The following is a 25,326-nucleotide window of genomic DNA, read 5'->3' as shown; positions in this document are numbered from 1 at the left end:
AGGTTCTTTCTAATTTCAAAATTCTGTAATTCTAAAAAGTTCTGATCTAATTAGATTGTAAATTCATTGAGTTCAGGAATGTAGAAGTTTGTAGCCACGTGAAACAATGTTTAGCGGGTGGGCAAATCTGAACTTCAGTATTTAAGAACAGCACATTTTTTAAAGCTATAAAATTCTCCCCCCCAAAAGAAAGGGAGAATCTAATGCAAAAACAGACACAAAAAAGAATTCCACCCCAGACAATAAAGTCCATTGTTCTGGTGATCTTATAAAAATCCTTCCTTACAAAAAATCTTGAACTAAATCCTATTTAAAATGAAAATATTAAGGCCTTGTTGAACAAAATAAAACTTTTCGGGTTCATTTGATCATATTTTATTTTTCTACCTCAAATCCTTTCTTTGCCTTTTAAAAAACAAAGAACTTCTGAATTGCAAGGTATATGGTGACTTGCCCACATTTGCTTTTCAAAATCCTGAAGCTTTATTCTTACATGGTGTAATTGGAATCATGTTGTTAAAGAGACAAAGATGTAGTAAGAATTTTTGTTATATCAAATGATGTAAAGTTTAGAACACTAGAACAGCATCATAAAGTTGTTCTTTATGGCAGCTCCAAGTATGTGTTATTTCATTGGGGTGGATATACATCTTATTGTTAGATATTCATGTTTTTCTGAAGATAAAAATATTCATCACCCTTGATCAACCTTCTGGTGATGAGTCTCAATGCTATGTGGCTGGTCTCTAGAAGACCTATATACAGCCTTCTGTTTGGCCTGTTCTTGAAGCTTTTCCAGTTTGGTAGGACAAACCAGATTTTATACTTTTCCAGCAGAGCCTTAGAAAACTCAGGAACACCTCCATATCAAAATGAGGACACTGAAGTAGGTCTTGAATATATTGGAATTTTAATCAACATCCTTGGTACTGTATGATATGGGTTCTAAGGCAATAAAATATATGGACAGGCTAGTATATGGATAACCTTTTGTGAGTTCTAGGGCTAAAAAAAATCCCACAAGAGGGAGCTCTTGTTCTTTCTGGTGGTTAGGGAATTTGGCATCAAAAACATGACAAAGTGAAAGCACTATGGAAAAAAGTACCACACAAAGATAAGGTTATTACAGTTACTGTGTCTTGTACTCCTTAAATAAATACTTCCTTTTCTCTTTTGGAAATCATTCTCTTTACTATCTTGTACCCAATCTGTTTGTAAAAAATCCACCTAGCTTTGTATATATCTCAGAACACTATAATAAAGTTATTGTCCTACAACATGGCTTTTCTGATATATCAAGAAATTTCTTTAACCAACCATTGTGTTTGTCAATGGTGGCAAGCCAAAGGGGGAAGACTGAACATTTCCTACTTTTATTCTCAGGTTCATAACAACCACTCCTGCAGCAACAATTTTTGCTTTGAATTCCTAACTTGGCTTGCCACAACTCTGCCACCTTCAATTTCTCTTCCCTGCAGCATATATTAAAGCATAAACTTCAAATATTCTCTGTACCATACTTCTGTTCTTTCTTCAGTAATGGTGGGAAGACCGAAGTAAACATGAATGAATGAAATGAAAAAGAATTTGTAGAGAAACTGGTATGTTCTAAGTACTGAGGATACAAAATATAGGGAAGTTTTTAATCCCTCTCTGCCTTTTTTTAAAAACCCAATCTGTCATTTTATAATTATAGTTTTTTTCCCTATTCTATCCCATTCTGCCCTACTATTTCAGCATGAAAGCAGATTTTTCCATCTGTCATTTGTAGCAAGAAAGGGGATGAAATATAGTCTGGGGGAAATATTCCTTCACTTGCAATATTCTTAATTTCACTGGTTAAGTCCCTCCGATGAAACAGATAAGCAAAAATCTCTACTCCTTAATATTTACTTAAGCAAATTATTATAGCTAAAAAAAAATCCCCAGTACCTTAAAGTCAAAGTTTGGGTGATAAGTCCTTGTGAAGTTAATTAATCACTTAATCAAAAAGCATTTGAGTGGTTACTATGTGCCATCACTCTATTAGGCATTGGTGATGGGACTAAGCCTGGGATTGCCCTGTGTTGTGATGTCATTCATTTAGGGAAGCTCTGGGAGAGGAAATTTCTACAATGCAGGTCAGCACTTTTTCTTTGCAACCTTTAACCACGAGTAGCACTGAGAAATCAGGTGACTTGTCTGTTGTCCCAGAGCCAATATGCGTCAAAGATGGGAGTTAACCCATATGTTCCTGGTTTTGAGGCCAGTTTTCTAATCATTGTGAAATATAGCTCCTCCTCTCAAGGAGGTTTCATTCTGACCCTTCTATCAGGGTAAACTACATGTATATAAGAAACATATATACATACACACATAAATACATATATATGTATATGTGTGTGTGTATCTACACGCAACACATATGCATGTGTATATCTATATGCATACATATAAATGCATATCTACATACATTTAAGATTATATACTTACATATTAAATATACTTATAAACAAAATAAATATGAGGAAATATTTTAGGAGGCAAAGTGGGCAATAGCAGATGAAAGAATTAGAAAAGGCTCCATATAGAAAGTCATACTTGAGCTGTGTTTTGAAGCAAAGAAGAGATTGTGATAGGAACAAGCAACAAGGGAAAGCATTGCAAGAATGAGAAATAATTACTGCAGGGACACGGGGGTAGGGGGAGATAGTTGGATTAAACTCTGGGGAGCAGGGAGGAGAGTAATTTTTAATACAATTGGGAAGATTAATTGTAAAAGGCATTAAAAGACAAATCAAGGAATTTGTGTTTGATTCTAAAGGCAATAGGAGGTCTTTGGAGTTTATTAAATAGTGGAATAACGATCAGATCAACACTTGAAGAAAATCATTTTAGAAATTATTTAGAGGCTAGATTAAAGTGGAGGGAAATTTGAGGCAGGGAGACCAATTAGGAAGCTACTATCCAGGGGACATGTCTTCAGAAGTCAGAACTATAGATTATTATTGATTCCATAAACAAAACATTTTCAGCTTGATAGGATCTGTTTGTGCTCAACAGGTACAGCCTTCAAAAATCTCAAGGACAATCCTCTGCATCCACGATGAAGCTTTGAAGTAGGTAAGACTCTTGATATAGAGAAGGTGGTGATGGGTGAAAAATAGACAAAAGCATCTAGGAATGTGTGCCAATCCCAAATAATGCTACCTTGTAGCTGTAGTGTGCAGAATAGTTGACCCATTTCCTGACATCAGTCTTGTCTTCCACAGAGATGGATCTGACGGTGGCTTTGGAGGCAGAGGTGGTTGGCATGTTGAACTCAACATTTACGTGGCGAGCAAATCTGGAAGGCACTTCCCGGTCAGAGCCAAGTTCAAGGTGACAGAAGAAGCAGTGAGGGTGACCAGAAGCTAAAGAAAGAAAAATGGAGATAGCAAAGTTGAATTAATTATAACTGAACTCATATATGTATGTGTGTGTGTGTGTGTGTGTGTGTGTGTACATATAGCATTTTGAGTTTATGAAACAGTTTAACAACCTTGTGAGTATAAGCATGATTACCATTTTACAGACAAGGAAAATTAACTCTCAGGAAGTGATGTACTTACCCAAGATCATACAAATAATCAATCAGTGGCATTGGATGAATTCAGGTCTTTCAATTCTAAATCTAGTGTTCTTTCTGTCTCCTTCATGAACAACTCTGAATAGCCAATTGAAAGTGAGAAGCAGTTTGAGGACTGTCTGTAGGCTTTACAGCTGCATATATTTTGAGAGAAGTCCTCGAAACTAAATAGAGAGGTTGTCTCAGCTGCGAGTCATGCTTTGCACCATTTGATGTAACATTATCTGATTACAGTAATTTGGTTTCCTAGTAATAAAGCCCTGAGCTGAAAAAAGAGATCATCCTAGATGCTTGTGTTAATGATGGACAGTGGAATATGGCACAAATATTCAGGAGCAAGGACCGTGACATTAGGAGAAAGAAAAAAAAAGGCTTGCAGCTAAAAGTGAGTTAGGAAAACATCAAGGATGGCTTTCCTCTTTGGATGACTTTAGAAGGCAGTATGGATTGGGAGAATCCCAATCTGGATTGAATTCTCTGGAGTGGATTTGAATTTTGTACTACCTGTATGAGCTCAGGAAAATGATAACCTTCTTCTGAGCTTTAGTTTTCTCATCCATAAAAGAGGTTGGGTTAGATAATCTTTGAGGTCCCTTCCAGCTATATATTTCTGATACTTGATCCTAAATTATATGTTCACAGATCATACATAGGTATTTTTACTTGTATATGGAGCCATCAGAATTCAGTGCAAAGAGAACTTTACTCAGTGTCAGATACCTGAGATCTAGGTTCCAGATTTATTGTGGCATTTTTGTTTCATAATCTATAAAATGAAGCAACTGGACTAAGTGATCCCTAAAGCCTTATAGCTTTACTATTCTACATGGCAAGTTCTTGAGAGTAGAAATTGTCTTATGCTCTTGAACCCATAGGACTTTCTCCAGAGTCATTTCTCAAATATATATTTGTTAACAGTTATGTTTGTTAACTATAATGATAGTTTTAAAATATTTTTGAGCTTAAATATCAGGTTGTGTACTTTATTGTGTTTCTGGCTCATAAAGTAAGATCCCTCTGAATCAAAGGATTTGTCCTTCCCCAGTACAAATCAAGGGATTTGTTTATTAAACAAAAGGCAAGGGGAACACAGGGTTCCTCTTGAAGCAAATACATTTTTCTATATGCACAAATTTCTTGAAATCCAAGCCAAAAGGAGATGCAGAATGAATTTAGTTTCTTTAAGATGTACTGTCTGATTTTCATTAAGACTTCCAAGGTTTTTTTCAGGTCCTGGGCATTTGGGTCAGAGACCAGTCTCATAATTATGACCCCACAAGAGTTTAAAAGAAAAACAAACTAGTCTTTTATTACTGCCCAATATGAATGACACTCTATTGCTGACTCCAAATCTAATGAGCTCACTGTATATTTATACAGGATGCAGAGAGCACTGTAGAAAAAGTGACTAAAGGTTGTAGAAGTTCACACTATAATTACAGCTTTTATATATATATATATATATATATATATTTTAAATGTTTTCAACTTCAGTACTCCAAAGATTTCATATATCTGGGTTTCCTTTTCCATAGAACAAATGATAACTCCCTTCCATTACTAGATGGCTATATGAATTATTGTGATCAAAAAAGTAAATCATCATCTAGTGGTTAACAAGATGGAGATGAAACTCCTCGAGCATGATTAGGCTGCTCCTCAACCATGTTGAGGATACAATCTGTTCCTTATCTTGATTTAGATTCACCACAACTTGTACATAAATTGCTGGTGGTATTGGTTTCGAGAAATCAATGTTAAGGTGACGAGACTGGAACTAGACTGGAAATGCGATTTTAGTAATCCAGGGAAATTCTTAGGAAAGAAATTTCCTCCACCAATGAAAACCAGCATTTTCTTTGGTGATCTGGAGCAGTAGGAGGTTAGATGACTTGCCCATGATCACATGTCAAGGATGTATCCAAGAAAACACTTGAAATCAGGTGAGCCTAGTTTGGAAGCCAGTTTTCACTATAGGCCAGTCATTATGCCCTGATAACCTCCCAGACACTGGAGAAACAAAGACAAAAGTAAATAGACCCTGCCTTAAAGGAGTTTACATATTACTTGGTGAGATTACACATACAAAATTACACAAAAAATAAATATGAGATAATGGGTGGGGGAGTGACAGATGGAGGAATCAGGAAAGACTTCATGCAGAAAATGATAGGAATTTTGAAAGAATTAAGAGTCTAAGAAGTGGAGTCAACAAAAGAAGTCCCACAGCAAGCTTTTAAGCAAAGAACTCAGCTGGAAGGTCCAATCCACTCAGGCCTAGAGACATTAAGTAATTTGCCCAGATCACATAGTTTGAAACATAGTAACGATTCACACCCAGGTCTTTTGACTATATGTCCAATACTCCTTTTTCTGTGTGGTGCTGCATCTTAAATACATGGTAAAACACTGGGGAGTGAGGACTGACATTAAAAGTGTGAGGATTTCCTCAATGACCCATTATGCTTGGGAACAATGGCCAGTTAAAGGCCAGGACCTAGAAATAAGGATTAATAACCTAGAGACCAGAAATGAGGTAAAGTTATGAAAGCCAGAAAGTCTGAGCTTGGCCCATAATACTGGTAATTAACAGCAGTAAAGACCAAGCTAAAGATTTGGGATCCAAGAGGTTAACCACACTGCTTCCAAAGGGGCTTTGACTTAAAATGAAAGAAAATTCCTCACTGCTTTCCCCAATGTGTGTATTTAGGGGTGAATTCGTTTGTCTGGGAGATGGACATCTGGAACTCCCCATCCTCATATTCCCAAAGCAAACGATATTAGTTATCTCCATTGGTCTGAGAAGGGCTTTTTAATCTCAGAAAGTAAGAACATACACACCCACTCTCCAAGGAAAATATTACTTGGTGAAGTACTTGTTTTGCTCCATTTCACATATTTAAAATGCCTCAAAAGTGTTTATAATGAGTAATACTTGGAGAAATTACTTAGAAAACTGATTCAGTCTTTAAGAAACTGAAGAAGGGTAAGTAATACTGTAAGTTTCAACATACAACTAAAAATTTGCTATGAAATATTGCACTGAAGTTATATTACTTCAAAGAATGTAAAAAGTAAGGGAATCTATTTATAATTTCCTAGCAATTGAAAGAATAATTTTCTATAATCACTTCTTTTGCATACTTGCAGACAGATTGTGACTCTTCCGAGTTTATGACATTATGGTGCAAATCCTTATAAATAAACAATTGACCATTCTTCAATTCTCCTTCCTTCTCCCCCCCTAAAAAAAAATATACAACAATAACAACAACAAAACACAAAACACTGTATTCTATAGCATGGTATGCTGTTGGTTAAATTAATATAATCTAACCTTTTTCTGTATGTTGAGTACAAATTGTTACTTGAGCTACATACTCAGGTAAATAGCTATTAAGGCTAGCATGGTATCAAAAATGACTAAGAGATGGAGAAATACATTATTTTCAATACTAATAAAAGAATGGATTAACAGTATGGTATAGTGAAGTGGTTCTTGAAAATTTATCACAAAAAATCTCTTTTCATTAAATGACTCAATAATATACAAATGTACCTTTTAAAGACTGAATAAATAATATCTTACATACTATTTTTCACATATATGTAGATGCTATGATGAGTAACAAAACAAAATCATTTATAAATATTATAGAACTTATAATGGCTTATTATAGATTAGGTATATTCTCATTCAATGGGTAGTAATAGTAGCACTACGATGAAGAGGTATGATATATTTTTGAGATTTAAAGTGTCCTCATTCTTGAAAAGATTGTATAATGGAAAGAATTATCCAAAAAGAAACAGAATATCTGTTATCTATGTGACCAAGATGTAGCAAGTCACCTCTTTTTTTTTTTACTCCTCAGCTTTTCATTGTAAAATGAGTATAATAACAATTATTATTCTATTTGTTTTGTTTTGAGTTTTTCAAAGAGTTTTCCTCACAACAATTTTGTCAGCCTTTTGTCATAAGCATTTTTAAGAGTCTGCTATGTGCAAGGCACTGGGATAAGTACTGAATAAGTGAATATTATTGCCTCTTTTTCATATATGAGGAAACTAGCATTCAAGGAAGTTAAATAATTTCTTTGAGATCATAGCTAGCTCTATAGAGCAAATGAAATAATGTGGGTGACAGTGCTTTCAAATCAAAAAGTATTACTTTAATATCAGTGATTGTTATTTTTTGAAATTAGTATTCAAATCCAGTCTACTTTTTTGTTTCATATTTTCTAATGATAAATTTTATTTTGAAACAAGACATACTTCCCAAACAAATTCTCCTGTTCTCACAAAATGTATTTCCTCAAAACAGGAAGCAAAACTGCCTTAATATTATGATTGTGATAGGTAATATATGCCATCTTTAGTTTAACAATTATTATTAGGGCAACTAGGTAGCAGTGGATAGTGTTTGCTGAGCCAAGAATCAGGAAGACTCATCTTCCTGAATTAAATTCAGCCTTAAACACTTACTAGCTGCGTGATGCTGGGCAAGTCACTTAACTCTACTTGCCTCAGTTTCCTCATCTAAAATGAATTGGAAAAGGAAATGGCAAACCACTCTAGTATGTTTGCCAAAAAAAAAAAAGCAACAAATCCCAAATGGGGTCATGAAGAATCAGACATGACTAAAACGCAACAATGATGATGAAAATTACAAGGGATATATGTTTTCTTTAGCTTTCACAGTATGGATATCAACACTACATGTACTAATTGATCTACCTTTTCCTAATAACAGAAACAAAGTGAGTTTATTCTCAATTCTTATATAGTCTGATAGAAACTAGAATTTTAGTTTCTATTCAAGGAAGAGATTCTTCCTATTCAAGAAAGGAATTTTTTAAAAAAGTACCGTATATACTCGAGTATAAGCCGAGTTTTTCTGCCCAATTTTTGGGCAGAAAATCCCCTCCTCGGCTTATACTCGAGTCACTAGATAAAACATGTGTAAATATCCCTTTGAATGCCCCCTGCTGTGTAGTATACAGTGAGAGTGCCGACTGTGATACTATAGGGGCGGCCATTGCTACGGTGATGCAGCTGTTCCTGTAGTATCACAGTCAGTAACCGGACTGTATACTAATGCTGGCAACCGCTCTACATACGTATACCGGCACCCGCTCTCCTCCTCTGCCAGCACCAGTGCGCTACCTAAACCTACTGATATAACAAGTTTTCCCAGATTTTTGGGTTAAAATTAGGGGCCTCGGCTTATATTCGGGTCGGCTTATACTCGAGTATATACGGTATTAAAAATATTCAAAAGTAATAATCATGTTTACTCAGAATTGGGAATAAAACAGAAGCTCTTAACCTAAAGCCCATAACTTGTTATTTAATGTTTTGATAACTATTTTAATATAATTGGCTTCCTTTGTAATCCTATGAACTTAAAAACATTCTGAGAAGGGGTCCATAGGCTTTATCACATTGCTAAAATGGTCCAGGACACAAAAAAGGTAAGATCCCTCCAAAGATTCTTTGGGGGATAGGATGGGAAATAGTTTTAAAAAAGTAATAGATTTATAAAAATGATGAAAAACGAGGTAGATGTTAATAATTGTTTGTAACTTTAAGGTCATTTTGTCAAATGCTGGGATTATTGCAACTTTAAGAGATTCCTAAATGAAGCTTAACTGAGACAGGAACAGAAGAAATGTTGTCATTAGATCATACCATAAGCCACCTGGATATGAGGAATTTGGGAAAAAAGATTAAAACTCCACATGGAGGCATAACTTAATAGTGATGAGTTAGAATTAAATTATGTGAATATTTCTCTCTCTCTCTCTCTCTCTCTCTCTCTCTCTCTCTCTCTCTCTCTCTCTCTCTCTCTCTCTCTCTCCTTTCTCTTCTCCCCTAAAAATCATTTCATGCTTCAAAACATAAAGGAAGGAACAACTGGACCTTTTAATCTAAACCTAATTCTGACCACAAAGGTATGATCAGAAATATATGGTTGCTTAGTTGTGAAAATGGAAACTCTTACCAATTTGGGTAGAAATTTGGGATAGAAAAGAAGAAATCTGAACAAAGTCTGATGTATACGTTAGGTTTTTAGAGAACAGATTTCAGAAAGGTTCAGAGAAGGGATAAATAGTATCCTGTGGATTAAAACTCTATGAGACAGCTGATTCCAAGAGAGATGGAGCTTTTAAGAATGAAATTCTGAGGTCACAAATGGAAACAATTCCAATGAGAAAGAAAAAAGAAAATGGAGGCATAAGGAATTTGTTAATAAACCTACATTTTAATGAGATGTGTACTAAAGAATGGAGAGCAATGCAGGCCAAAAAAAAAAAAAAAAAAAAAAAGATGAAAAATGTGGAACAGTCCTCTTAAGAATAATATCAGGAGCACTTAAATTCAAAAATGAAGCTGGTTGGGGATGCTTCTTTGATACTTTGGTGAATTTGTGACTTCATTGATATGGTTGTACAGACTGCATTTCATTGTCTTCCAATTAATCACTTCCTAAGAACAATCCAGCTCAATCTCCACTTTTTTAGCTTCTTATCTATCTGCAGTGTTTTTCTTTCTTTCTTTCTTTCTTTCTTTTTTGAAGTTTATTTATTTATTTTTAAAATTTTTATTTAATAATTACTTTATATTGACAGAATCCATGACAGGGTACAAGATTAGAAGGGAAGTATCTGCAGTGTTTTTCAAATGATATGTACCAATAGCCCAGCCAGAAAGAGACTGCCTATTCAACTGCAGTTATAGACAATGCCTGGAATGTAGTAAATACTTACATGCTTTTTTTTTTTTTTAAATCTCATTTGATGTAGAAGAACTTTGAGGCAATCAGTACCATATTATCTGCTTAGAGTATCATCTGAAGAACATTACCAACCAAAAGGAATCTCTCTTTCATTGGACACTCTCCATGACAGTGACTATCACCTCTGACAAACTAAGTTTTCTTGTTTTACACTTCAGTTAATATTTATAATCCAAGACTGTTGGATTAAGTTATCTCTATTCTAGCATTCAAGGGATATTCTATGATTTTTACATATGCAAGAAAACAAGCTTTTGGGTCATAATCCTGCTCTTAATACTGCTTTCCTTTAACCAAATGATGCATCTGTTTTTGTTTACTTAGCAGTAGAAAGTAGTATTATCTATTCTCTGTTCTTTTCAGTCAATTTTATGAATTTGGATGTGGTCTGCTGTAGAGTGTCAAGTTGCCTGTTATCTTCTCATAATGTTTAATTACATGGCCTCTAAGCTCACTTTAAAATCCAGGATTCTTTGAGACTACATTTCTCTGTAGGTCATTATTAAACTTAACTGACAGAGTAGAAAAGATGCACTTGAGGCAACTAGGGTGGCACAGTGTGTAGGCTGCTGGACATGGACTCAGAAAGACTTCAGTTCAAATCCAGACTCAAAGACTTACTAGCTGTGTCATTCTGGGCAATTCACTTAATCTCTGCCTGCCTCAAGTTTCTTTAATTGTAAAATAAGAATCATAATATGATGGATTTCCCAGGATGGTTATGAGGACAAAATGTGCTAATATTTACAAAGTGCTCTGTAAACTTTAAATCACTATATAAATGCTAGCTATCATTATTATTAGCGATTATTACAATTGAGAAAATTATTGACATTTATTGCCATAGTTTTCAATTAACAGGTACACTTCTTATAAAGTATCACCAAATTTAATATAAACCAGGAAGGCAATTGTTTTTTCAGAGACTCTAAGACCTGAAATTACTGCCTGTAATTTCTTCCCAGGCTCACTCACTGAAAGGTACTTGCTAATGAAATTGCAATACGGGATCTCATTAAGTATCACTAGGACTTGGAATGGAGAGAACAGATATTTGAAGAAGGTCACTGCTCTGTCTCCAACACAAAAGCATCTCTGATCCCCTTTTTATAAAAATGGCTGTGATTAGACTATCTGGGACTGAATGGATAATTTAAGAGCTATGTCCTATTTTTGCACCATTTTATCACTATCTTAAAGGTCTTTCAAGTACATTTTCTGAACATCATCTCTTTCTTTCTTTCAGTTCCCCAGTTAGCTTAATGTAATAGACAGTTGTAAGATCGAGATTCAAGTAAGATCTACTAATTCTGTGAATCTTGTTTTATTTTAACTATCTACCTCATGGGGTTGTTACAAAAACCAAAAAGATAATGTATCATGGTGTAGTGGTCAAGAAGACTTCTTGTTAACCAAGCTGGGGATACAAGGAAAGGCAAAACAAACAACAAAAATCAGAACTTAAAGTAACAAAGATTTGAAATAGTGATATCAGCCCTGTTAATAACTTTCATGCTATTCATTTATTAGAGAAAAATCATCTACCTACCTGAGTTTTTGTCAGGTAGTCGATTTATCCTCCATACAATGGAGTTGAAAGCATGCTCATACTTGGCAGTACCCAAAGTTACTCTCATGACTGGCTCAGAGCCAGATATACTGGTTGATCCAAAACTGGCCCCCTTGTTCACTTTGGCTTTTAAAGATTTTTCCCCTAGAACACTTTCCCTCCGGAAATTTTTCACCCACTCATTGGGCACTGGATATCGGATCATCACATTCTCACAGGGAACCTGGGTGAGAGGGTCACGATTAGAGGAGAAGCCAGCTGACATCCTTAGCCAGCTTTGTAGTTCTACTTCTGCCCCATTGATGCTTGCCACAGTCCTAAGGGTGAAAGGCAAGGTCTTTTCTGCAAAAACTGTCCTAAACCGCATTAACTCAAAACGACATGCATCTAAGGGGTTGAACAGGATGATCCGGGAGTTGTTGAACACCTCCTCAACTACACATCCATGAAATTGGCAGTTATGGAGTTTTATCCACTTGGTGGTGGTGGTGGGCATGATATCCTGCCGGGAGACGATTTCATTCCCTTTCACAAGGATGTCATTGAGGCCCAGATGGCACTCTGCAAGTCCAGAAAGAAAACTTAGCACGTGAATATGTGTTAGGACTTGGTGATGAAGAATCTGGTTGTCTCCTTTGCTCAGGACTCCAGAGAATTCATCTTTGACATCCACTGTAATCTCCTCCTCTAGATAGTTCAAGCCCACTGTGCTTAGGTCCATGGATGACACTGGCAAACTCATAAGGTGGTCCTGGATTGCCCTGATGAAACTCAGGAAGTCTTCATAGCTGGTGGTTCCTAGCTTAATTATTTGCTCCCGTTCAGCCATATGAGCCACAGCTGGTTTAGGTTGATATTTCTTCTTCTCTTTGTATGTAACACGGTCTATTCTCATGCTGTGAATTCTCCCATTTTCATCATAGTTCTGGAGCTTAGGTTCCGAAATCTCATGGCACATCTCCAGTTTGAATTCTCGGAATGGTTTCTCCAAGCCCTTCTCATAATACAACTGTAAGCAGCCACTGTCTGTGAGCTTTACATAGATTGGTCCCCAATGCCTAGAAGACATAATGTTCTTCTTTTCAGGGATCCTTAGCATCATGGGCCAACCATCTCTGGGCCAAGACAGGTTTGAACTCTTCAGCTCATCATCCAGTCCACTCCATGATGCTGGGTCATCATCAGGTAGCGTGGTGCTGCCAAGGTGGTCCGGATCCCCAATCTGTAGTTGTTTGAGCTTCTCAACAGCATCAGAGTGTGTTCTCTTCTTAACTGAATCATCAAAGGTAATGGCCTCTGACTCCTGATATATGACAATGAGGGAATCCCTCTGGCTTTTTCCTGTGGTGCTGGAGATGGAATTATTGTGGGAACGCCTTTCTTGCTCCTCAAAGAAGGCACTGAAAGGGTTAATGGGAGAAGGCTGCACATCTTTCAGGGTTTCATTCAGGAAAGGATTAGTTGCCCTCCAAGGTGGAGGCTCACTTATGGAAGGTGGTCTGTTTAAGGAGGAAATATCTAGTTTTTGAACTTTTGAGAAGTCTACCAAGCTACTCTTGGGACGTTCTCTCTTCTTAAAGGATCCAGTTAAGTTACAATTCACATCTTGGATAGGAGGTACAATGGAAGCTGGGGCTGGCTGTAAAGTAGAAGTGCTTTGTGGAAGAAGGCAGCTGATTTCATTGTCATCAAAAGTCACCCAGCTGGGGAAACGAACTGAGGTCACTGGGGTGGCAGCTGGCCCATTCATAGCTGGGTCATTAGTGTGCCAGCTGATGGTTTCCATCTCTACTTCTTCATCTTCCTGGAGAGAGGAAGAATTATCTAAAGGAAAAATAGAAAAATATGTAAAAATGATAGGAAATAAGGAGTTTCTAGAATTTTATTTGGATTTTGTGAAATTTTATTATTGTTCATTGCTCACATGCATAATAGGTATATACCTAATCTGGACAGTGATTATAGATTTACAGTATATAGGATGGACTCTCATGTATACACTTATTAGTTGTGTGACTCTGCTCCATGGCTATCCTAGATCACAAATATACCACTGACTGCCTCACTTTCTTCATCTATAAAGTGGATACAAATAGCACTATATCATAGAGCCACTTAAGTTCTTAGTATAGTGCCTGACACATAGGAAATATTTAACAAATTCTTGTTCTTTTTCTTTCTTCTCCTATACTTAGATTATACTATACTTCTTCTTCTATGCTGATGAAAACAGGAATAATTCATTCTGGAAGCCTTGACAATTTTACTACTTAAGTAATAATATATTGCCACTCAAAACAACGATGGTGGTAGAGACAAAGTAGTCTCAAATTCGTATTCTCATTTGTTCTCCTTTGTATTTTACAAACTGCTTATGAAATACTATTTAAATAATATCACGAAATAAATAATATATTCGTATTTATAAATGAAATAAGTTTATTATTTTCCTTAGTAAATTTAAATTCAGAAAAATCAAGCTTATAAAAACTGAAAAGAATCTTCTTTGCAATGGGGTATAAAACCAAGTTTCTTGTTTAGTTATATCTGAACTGGTTAGAAAGTCTATGGCCCTTAATGCTGCCCACTGCTCATGGCTATTCTCTTCTTTGTTTTCTGTACTTTTCAGGGATAGCCTTGCTGGAAAGTAGAACAGAAGCCATTGATGTGATATAATTTAAAGTGATACCAAAAGTTCCTTCTTAAGGATGTTTCATCCATTGCCTGCCCCAAACACTCCATATTCCCAACCTAAAAGTATCATTTTGGATCACAACAACTGAAGTCACTTGGTAAAATGTAAACATTACCAGAGGGATAAGATGTTAAATTGATAACAGTTTAGGAACACCCTGGTACAAATTGTGACATTAATTAGCATATCCTGAGGGAAACTGAAGAAATGAGGCAATGGATGAAAGGAAAGAAGCTTTAGACTTAAAGGGCATCACAAGGGAGATATTAAAAAAGGAACAAAAATGCAACAGTAACACGTCTTACCCTCATTATAATTCTTCCTAGAACCAGCACTGGTCCTACCTTTCTAGTATTGTAGTGAGTACAGGTTTCTACTGTGATCATTCAAAACATCCTATTGGTGATGACTTAAGATAGAAGAATAGGATATTAACTATACTGCTAGATACTTGAAATAATTATGATGGTTCAAGCAACATATATGTGTGTGTGTGTGTGTGTGTGTGTGTGTATAAAAATAACTTGCTATATACCATCATGGAGGAGGATATCTAGCCTCACAAATTTAATAGTATAATATATAATTACCTGTGGACAAGATTGAGGTTTTAACATTTGACTTAAGTTTTGGGGGGCTTTTTGAGACTGGGTTTCTTTTTCTTACCCTGGCTGGTAGTGCAGTAACCACACTTAGGCCAGTTCCAATATTGATTGAAACAGAAGCTGTAACTTGAGCTGGTTCACTCCTACTTAGGGGGACAGGTAAATGGCACAGAGGATAAAGTACCAGCCCTGAAGTCAGGAAGACCTGAGTTCCAATCTGGTCTCAGACACTTAACCCTTCCTAGCTGTGTGACCCTGTGCAAGTCACTTAACCCCAATCACCTCAGCCAAAAAAAAAAAAAAGTACACTCCTACTTAGGAAGATTAATGACCTTGTAATCCCGGGGGGCTCAGAATTAATGCAAGTCACTCAATTAACTTCAGCCCTACTACAATTCAAAACTTCTGAACTGCTAAAATCAATTAGAGCCTTAGCTATTCCCCATAGCAGAAATGGCAAGTATGTCTTTCAAATCATACTCACTCATTTTTGTGTCTAGATAGCAAGTGCCATCAACAGTTATCTTTGAAAGTAAAGACTGATATACATGCAAGTACATAATTTATACATCTGTCAATCTAAATATATACATAATGATGAAAAACATTTAATAACTGTGAAATCATATAAGAATTACACAGTATTTAAAATTAAGACCCAGATTCATATGTTATGTAATATTATGATTCATCCCATTTTTCAGCTGGATACCTTGGTTATTGTGTTCTCCAAAATGTATACAAATAGGAAGAAGAGCTTGGGAGTTAAAGAGGGTTAGTGGTTCCTAGCTTCCTGTTTTAAAGCCCTAAGCAGTACTTCTAGCAGCCTCCTTGACTGATACTTTAATACTGATACTTGACTGATAATTTAATCAGAGAAACTATTTTCAAATCAGTGAAAAGCACACAAATAAAAATGCCTGTGGATTTCATGTCTTTTTCCTTTGTCTCTTTTTTTCTGTTTCTTTTGTCTCTTAATCCTGGTTTCCACCCATCAGATCTCACATTACTTTATAGCCTGTGCTGAGTAAGTGGTCACACCCATTCTTCTAGGGATTTGTCCTATTCTACTGAGATTAAGGCCTTTCCTTTGCTTACAGATTTTCAAAAGCAAGATGAAGCTTCTTCCTTAGGGGCTGGCTTAAAAATGAATGTATGGATAATTTCTCTAGAAGGATTATGCATATGACATAAAAGCTTTGTGAAAATCTCATTTGTGAAAATAATTTTCCATCTTTCTATCCAAAAAAAATATTTTTTGAACATAACAGAAAAGGTTCTCCATTCCAAATTTAAGACTGTAAAACAGTGAGTGCTATCCACTGTAAAACAAAATTTCTTTAAATGTCACCAAGTAATTAGGCTTTACTGAAAAGTTTTGCAATATTCTATAATTTTAAAAGTAGCTATATCCAGGTTTAGTGTGATTAGTTTGGGATAATTTCATTTCATATTCCCGAGTCACCATCTGAGATATTACTCTTTTGCCAGATCATGCCAAAGACACATACATCCAATAGCAAAAACATTTAATTGACACAAAACAACGTAAACAGCAAGGAAGAGAAACAAAATAGGAATATATCTGTACACATACACAAAAGATTGCCGATTTCCTATTCCCTTCAGGGAAGAAGGTATAATTTGATTCTCTTTAAATTCTTCCTCCTCTCTGGTACAGGAGGAAGAGGATGGCCACATCAGAACTCACAGTCCCCGGGGGTAAATGCTTAGAGTGCTGTGCTGTCTGCCTTTGATGATATCTTTCCCAGGATTTCAATGGGGGAGGCTGAAAGTTTAAAGTCCTCACAATGGATCTGTAGTTGTTATGGTCCATAAGTGACAATAGGATTCTGGGACACCATGGTCCAATATTCCATGTGATCTCTCCCACTCCTGTCTGCTTATGCTCTTACTTATGTGCAGCCCTGTATAAATCTCCTGTCTTGTAAAGCCTCTTCATCAAACAGGGTCTTTCCCTGATGACATCACCATGGTTTGGACTCACCCAGAGACCTTTCTAGGAGATGCTTCCTTGGCTCTGAACACTGTATGAAATTAAGTTCTATGCACATCCTTTACATGAAAATCTCCTGAAATTTAGAGGAGGAAATATGAAATAAAAAGTCTTGGTTTGCTTATTTTTGAGGCTTGTGACTTTTTTTTTTCCTTTAACTGGCACAAATACTCTAATGTCTTTTGACAATTTCACTCCTTCCTACAACCTGGTTGAAATTTAACTCCTATCTTTGTGAGGTCACAGTCAGCCCAGAACAATCACTTATGATGTCATTATCTAAATATCAGGATATTCAGGTGTTAAAGTAGTTAAAATAAGCAAAACTTCTGAAGAAAATCAATTTTCTTGTGAATAAATTTTGGAGAAATTTATTATTTTTTTTAATGAAAAAGTTCCACAAAACTATCTACTTCATATTACAAGATTATCCTGCTATTTAATAAGAGAAGTTGATTTGCAATGGAGGCAAGTATGAGAACTTCCAAAACCTTTAAGAAATCATTAATAATCCTGGGGATAAAATAAACACTCCTGACACAGGTTACATGGATATATTAATAACTATAACTTGTTGATTTGTAAGACTCTCCTTATATGTCTACAGCTGGTAGAATGAAGTAGTAGAGAATGAGAATGAAAGCAGGCTGGAAGATGACCAAGCCCTTACCCTCGGAAGAAATCAACCTAAAATGTCTCTCTTACAACTCCACCTTATTCTATTTACTGACTTATTCTATAATCACAACATTTTAATTAGCAGCTTTTCCTTTCCTTCCAACCCTGCTCTCTGGGCCCCAAATTCAGCATAATGTGAACTAGATTACTGCCAAATACTACAGATAATAGATGTCTACTACAACGTTATATTCCCTCAATCTCAACTACCCAATTCGGTTCTATTGACTATATAAATGTAACTCCAAGGGAAAGTGATGGACATTTTCATAATTTGGGACCCATTAAAAGATTATGTTGTCTCAAAATAAAAGCATGTGAGACATTTCGTTATTTTCAAGTTTATGAAAAATCACCAAATGTTTGAATGTCTGCTAAATGAATAAGACAACATAAAATCCAGTATGGTTTCAGGGTAATTCAGAGAAATGGCAGGTTAAGAAACCTAATTATCAGATATTTGAGTTATTGAAGATCATTCAGAATTTTTTAAAAAAGGAAAAAAACCCTGTAGGATTAGCCATTCACATGAATTATTTACTTAGACTTATAATGTTAGAATTGTGGAATATTAGAAATTATTTAGTCCAAATCCCAGAGCTAAACCAAAATATTTATCTGTTCTTGGCAAGGTTTGAAAATTAATTCTCTTGTGTATTACTATCCACCTGATGCTTTGAGCTTCATTTTTGTTCTGGGAGTACCACAACTGTATGTCCCAGATTTTCCAAGACAATTCTAATTTAAGGGAAAAAAACTATTTTTAAAATGAGGTTTTGAAAAATTAATATCATTTGCCAAATTATGTGTTTTGATTTGGGGTTTGGGAAATATTGTCAACTGTATAGGTGCTACCTGACTTATTTAAAAAAAAAACCCAGACATCATGAAAAACCAAATTTTCTCACAATATAAATATATGTATTTGTTTTAAAGTAGCTCTCATTATATCTCACCTTAAATACTATTTCTCCCTAGGTGTCTGCTTTACATTTTCTACTCCTTTTTCTTCATGTTGCCAAATTCCCTCATTTTACAGATGAGGAAACTGTTTCATAGAATTTATTTTCATGTTTATGTCCTGCCATCCCTTTAGATTGTAGTAACAATGGGAATAGAGACTACTGCCTACTATTTCATTTCTATCTCACAAGAGCAACTAACATGATACATATGTTTCAAAAAAAATTGTAATTCTTATGTAATGTGAAATCATCATCAACTGTCTTCATTTCTCAGAAAAACCCTAAAACAGCCCAATATGAGCAAACTTTCAGGTAATGAACATCCATTAGTCAGAGGCATACTTTTATTTATTTCCAAATTCTAACACTCATACTTTTTAAAACACACAAGCTTCAAAAAGTTGGTACCTCTTTCTATTTGGCTCCACTCATCCCAAGACCAATTCCTTCTTTCACCCAGCTCCTAATCCTTACTTCTGATTCAGTTCTTGGGAGGTACAGCACAGCAGAGGCCAAAGAGGTCAAAGGTAGATAATTGGAGTATGTGAGCAGATGCCAACAGAGTTTGAGTTGGAAAACATTTGTTTAGAATAAGGAATTCACTGGAAAATGGCACTCAATTCCTGTGACTTGGAGGCCAAAACACCTTTCCCGGACTGGCCATCACTCTTCTCTATTAGAATACAAGTCCCCAAGACAAGGAAAGACTTAAACTGATGCAGAATAAAGACAGTAGACCCGAAAGAATAATGTATACTATAATAGCTATATTACTATAAAAATGAAAAAATTTGGATTTAGAAACTCTGATCAACTCATGACTCTGACTCATAATGAACTTAAATCCATTGTATATTACAGAGATAACTGACAAATATGCAAAACAGAAAATTCATTTTTGGACATGTCTAATATGGGTATATGTTTAACTTGACTCTACTTAGGCAATGTAGGGTTTTTTTTTTTTGTTGTTGTTGTTTTTTTTTGTTGGGGGAAAGGTAAGAAAAAATTCTAATAAATGCATGTTCTTTGATGGTAAAGACTGTGTTTCCTTTTGTATTTGCTCACCATAGTAAGCAATAGGAATACACACATAGACACTCAATAAATGTTTTTTTCTTCATGCATTCATTCATTCACAACTGGAGTTTACTTATAAGATACAATGGCCTAATTATACAGGTATAAAGAGTTCTCACACAGCTTGGTACTAGCTACCGATAAACTGTCATTAAAAATTTTTTTTAATATCTTAAGTGGCTGTGACAGATACTGTTTTTTTACAGTGGAATGTGTAATTGAGGTAGAGGTTTTTGAGAGAGGAAGAGTGGGGCCATGCTTTAGAATCCCTGTTGTGTAGAAGCGCTTGTTTCTGCTTCTGACTGAAATAGTCACATTCTGGAGTTTTCAGTTCTTCTATTAGATTGGAAGCTTCTTCAGGGTAGATAGGTAAAGAAAGCTTATCTATCATGTAGTTCTTTATAGGTCTAGAATATAACAGATGAAATAACTCAATCTTAGAAAAAGAAATTGAACGAGCCATCAATGAATTTCCTAAGAAAAAATTCCCAGGACCAAATAGATTCATGAGTGAATTCTACCAAATGTTTAAAAAATAACTAATTTCAATGCTAAATAAATTATTTTAACAAATAGGTGGAGTCCTATCAAATTCCTTTTATGACACAAATATGGTGCTGATACCTAAACCAGGAAGAATCAAAACAGAGAAAGAAAATTACAGATCAGTGTCCTTACTGAATATCAACATAAAAATTTTAAATAAAATACTAGCAAAAAAATTACAGCAATATATCACATCTGAAAGGGAGATAAGCTAGAAGTTTTTCCATTTCAATCAGGGACAAAACAAGGACGTCTATTATCACTTCTATTTAATATTGGACTAGAAATATAAGCTATGGCAATAAAAGAAAAAGAAATTAAGGAATTAGAACAGGTAATTTTGCAGATGATGTTACATTTAGAAAATCCTAGAGAATCAACTATTTGACACAATTAACAACTTTAGCAAAGTGGCAGGATAGAAATCAACATTTCTGTACATAACCAATAAAGCCCAGCAGCAAGAGACAGAAAGAGAAATTCTATTTAAAATAGCTATAGAAAATATAAAATGCTTGGGAGTCTGCCTGCCAAGATAAACTCAGGAACTATATTAACAACTGCATAAAACTATATAAACTTTTTCACATAGAGTCACAACTAAACAACTGGAGAAATAGTAATTGCTCATGGGTAGGCTGAACCAATATAATAATAACAATCCTGCCTAAATTAATCTATTTATTCAGTGCCTTACCCAATTACCAAAAATTATTTTATAGAGCTAGAAAAAGTAATAACAAAATTCATCTGGAAGAAAGCTCAAAGACATCAAGAGAATCAATAAAAAAATGCAAAAGAAGGTGCTCCTAGGCATATTAGATCTCTAATTTTATTATTAAGTGGTAATTATCAAAACAATCTTGTACTGCCTAAGAAATAGAGTGATGGATCAGTGGAACTGACTAGGTACAGATTATATTATGATAAATGACCATGATAATCAAATATTTTATAAGCCCAAAGGCCCAAGCTTTTGAAGCAAAAACTCATTTTTTAACAAAAACTTTTGGGAAAACTAGAAAATAAGATAGCACAAACTAGGTACAAACCAACATCTCACACCATATATCAAAATAAGGTCAAAATGGGTACATGATTTACACATAAAAGGTGATACAAAGACAATTTAAGACAACATGGAATAGTTTTATCTGTCAGATTTATGGATAAGGGGAAAATTTAGGATCAAAGAAGATATAAAGAACATTACAAAATGTAAAGTAGATAATTTTGATTTTATAAAATTAAATATAATTTGATATTATATTTATTATATTATATATTATATTGCATATATTAAAAATAAAGACAATAAAAGTAAAAGTAAGAGCAAAACCAATGCAGCCAAAATAAAAGGAAAGCAAAAAAATGGGGAGGGAGGAATCTGCAACAGGTATTCTGATAAAGGCATCATTTCTCAAATATATCGAGAATTAAGTCAAATTTTTTAAAAATACAAGTTATTCCCCAGTTGATAAATGGTCAAAGGATATGAACAGGTGGCTTTCATAGAAAGAAATAAGTATCTGTAGTTATATAAAAAATGCTCTAAATCTATTGATTTCAAATTAAAACAACTCTGAGGTACCCACTCACAATCAGATTGATTGATATGACAAAAATGGAAAATGTTGGTTGTTGGAGGGGATATGGGAAAACTGGGACACTAATACAGTTGTGAGCTGATCCAACCATTCTGGAGAGCAATTTGAAACTGTGCCAAAGAGCTATATAGCTGTATATACTCTTTGGTCCAGCAATATCAGTGCTGTCTACATCTCAAAGACATTCAAAAAAAGGGAAAAAGGACCTATTTGTACAAAAATATTTATAGCAGCTCTCTTTGTGATGGCTAAGAAAATTGGAAATTAGAGGGATACCTATCAATTGGGAAATGTCTAATCAAGCTGTGGTGTATGATTATAATGAAATATGATTGTGCCATAAGAAATGACAAGCAGGATAATTTCAGAAAAATCTGGATATAACAATTGATTCACAGTGAACAGAACAGGAGAATATAATACACAGTATCAGTAATATTGTTTGATGAAGAACTGTGAACAACTTAGCTATTATTAGTAATAGTTATCTAAAACAATCTGAAAGGACTCATGATGAAGTATTCTATCAACCTTCATAGAAAAAAACTGATATTTGAATACAGACTGAAGCATGCCATTTTTCACTTTCTTTTTTTATTTTTCTTTTATTCAAATCTTTTTGTACAACTGTCTACTATAGAAATGTTTTTACATAATTGCATATCTATAACCTATATCTGATTGCTTACTGGGGAAAGACCTATGTTAAAAGTCTTCCTCTAACTCATATTTATACTCAGCCAGTAATTTTCCTAAAATTCAGGTCTAATTATATTATGCACTCCTCCCAATCAATAAACTTCAGGACTTTCCTATCACTTCAAGGATCAAATACAAAAATCAGTTTGGCAATCAAAACCCTTTATATATTAGCTTTGGGGCTGCAGGTAGCACAAAGCACCAAACCTAGTGTCTGGAAGTCCAGAGTTCAAATCTAACCTGAGACATTTATTGGCTATAGGGTTACTGGACTTATCACTTGATCTCTAGTGGCCTCAGTTTCTTCAACCACAAAATGGGGATGAATAATAGCACTTAACCTGAAAAGATTATTGTGAGGATCAAATGAGATAATATTTATAAAAAGCATTTAGCACAGAGACTGACACATAGTAGGTACTAGTTTATTACTATTATTTACTAGTTTATTCTCTTCTCTCTCCCCCTCCTCTCTTCCGCCGCCCTATCTTTCCAATCTTTCTACTTCTTGTTCCCCAACTCATATGCTTGACCTCCTGTTGTCCATTAATAAAACACTCGATCTCTCAGTTATGTATATTTTCTCTGGCTGACCCCCATGTCTGAAATGCTCTTCTCCTAAACATTTCTACTATCTCTGACTTCGTTGCTTGCCTCTTTTACCTGGAAGCCTTCTAAATTCCTCTTAATTCTAGCATTTTCCCTGTGTTAATTACTTCCTATTTATCCTGTGGATGGCTTGCTGGTACATATTTGTTTGCTCATTGTCTTCCCGTTAGATTTTGAGATCCTCTAGGGTAGGACCTGTCTTTTGCCTCCTTTTGTACCCCCAGAACTTCGTACAGTATGTTTGGCACATAGCAGACTATGACTGCTACTGAATGCCTGACTACTGAATTTTGGCTCTGTGACTATGGACAAGACACTTCTCAAACCACAGGCAACTCTCTAAGATTAAAAGATGCAGAGCAAGGACTGATGTTTGCACTGGTACAGGAAGTTCCCCAACCAGTGAAAGCACAGGTCACATCTTCCCTCAAAAATGACAATGTCCTGGCTAACCATATTTACCCCTCTTCTAACATACACTTCAATATTTCCACTCTGGGCCATTCCATACCTTTCTCACATTACCACCCCAGATTTCCTCAAAAAGTCTGAGTATAATAACAGACATTTATAAAGTTGTTTTGCCTAAGTCGAATCACAAACTTATGAGGTAATCAGTTTATATATAGTGATTTCTATCTTACAGAATCAAGCAAAGTTCAGATATATGAGAAGGACTTGCCCAGTGTCACATAGCAATTAACATAACTGAAGTCAGGTTTTTAATTTCAAGTCCACTGTTCTTTCTAATGGATAGAACACTGGATCTGGAGTCAAGAAGACTCATTTTCCTGAGTTCAAATCCAGTCTCAGACAATCATTAGTTATGTGACTTTGGGCAAGTTACTTAACCCTGCCTCAGTTCCTCATAAAATGAACTGGAGAAGAAAATAGCAAACCACTACAATATCTTTACCAATAAAATGAGGTCACAAAGAGTTAGACACAACTGAAAAAAAATGACTGAACAACTACTCATCCACTATAGACCACTGAGAAACAGATCAGTAGAGATTTATCTAGCTTTGAACTTGTCATATGATCAGTCACAACTTTTTCTGCCTCCCAATACTGGATTGAAGACATTTTCAAAAATACTTGGAGGAGTTAATCAGAACAGATACTACTTCTGTACCTCTTTAGCCACAAATGAAGGAAACAGATACTTCATATTACTTTGGATCAGACAGGGAAGTCTCATCTCACTTAAAATGACTACAAAAAATTCAAAACTTTCCTTGGATAAAATCATCCTGCCAACTTCTTATACATCCTTCACTTTCCAGAGCATGCTTAGAATGGTCCTCCTAGTCATGTAGAAATCAGCTTCCTCATGCAAACTGATTTCAATGAAACCTTGTTGTTCCATTACCCCCAACTCTACTTTCCTACCATTTAAAAAATGGGTAAAAATTCAACAGGTAAAGGAAAGTATGAATGATATTTTAAGCATAGCGAGCACTATGTATAAAGCATCATTGGAGAATAGAGAATATACCAGTATGGCTATTGAATATGAGTATTAGAATAAGATAAAGTTGAAAAGAAAGAGTAATACCACATTGTGGAAGACCTTATATGCTAGGCAAAGGAAACAGAACTTTATTTAGGAGGCAATAAGGAGCCACTAAAGATTTTTTTTTATAATGACATTACCAGGTCTAAGAATTTTTAAGAGAAAAACACATCAAGTCAGCAAGCATTTTAGAATATGAATTTCATTAGATACATGTTAAACCAAAACTTGTACATATAAAATAGGTTCTGTGTATCAAAGGTTTAAATATCAAATTTACCAAGATTGTGATCTTTCTAAGAACTTTCCCAGAGACCAAAAAATGGATTGAAA

The 25,326-nt window shown here is 35.1% G+C and overlaps 1 protein-coding gene and 1 long non-coding RNA gene across 2 annotated transcripts in view; one reads left to right on the top strand and one right to left on the bottom strand.

Moving 5' to 3' along the window:
* The window catches only part of LOC127549440 (uncharacterized), a 113,335-nt gene extending 109,988 nt beyond the window's left edge, over positions 1 to 3,347 (top strand). The window contains exons 2-3 of the long non-coding RNA XR_007950609.1: positions 3,043 to 3,102; positions 3,252 to 3,347. This is a non-coding gene — a long non-coding RNA (uncharacterized LOC127549440). The remainder of the gene's footprint in view (positions 1 to 3,042; positions 3,103 to 3,251) is intronic.
* STON2 (stonin 2) overlaps positions 1 to 25,326 on the bottom strand; it is a 190,946-nt gene that overhangs the window by 11,020 nt on the left and 154,600 nt on the right. Inside the window, exons 5-6 of the mRNA XM_051977463.1 lie at positions 11,956 to 13,800; positions 3,190 to 3,392 (exon numbers count right to left, since the gene is read on the bottom strand). Of these exons, the coding sequence (XP_051833423.1) occupies positions 3,190 to 3,392; positions 11,956 to 13,800 (2,048 nt within the window). The remainder of the gene's footprint in view (positions 1 to 3,189; positions 3,393 to 11,955; positions 13,801 to 25,326) is intronic.

The sequence above is a fragment of the Antechinus flavipes genome, chromosome 2 (assembly GCF_016432865.1).
Source record: "Antechinus flavipes isolate AdamAnt ecotype Samford, QLD, Australia chromosome 2, AdamAnt_v2, whole genome shotgun sequence".
NCBI lineage: Eukaryota > Metazoa > Chordata > Mammalia > Dasyuromorphia > Dasyuridae > Antechinus > Antechinus flavipes.
Note: the sequence above shows the minus strand (reverse complement) of the source record. Positions and strands in the feature narration are given on the sequence as shown.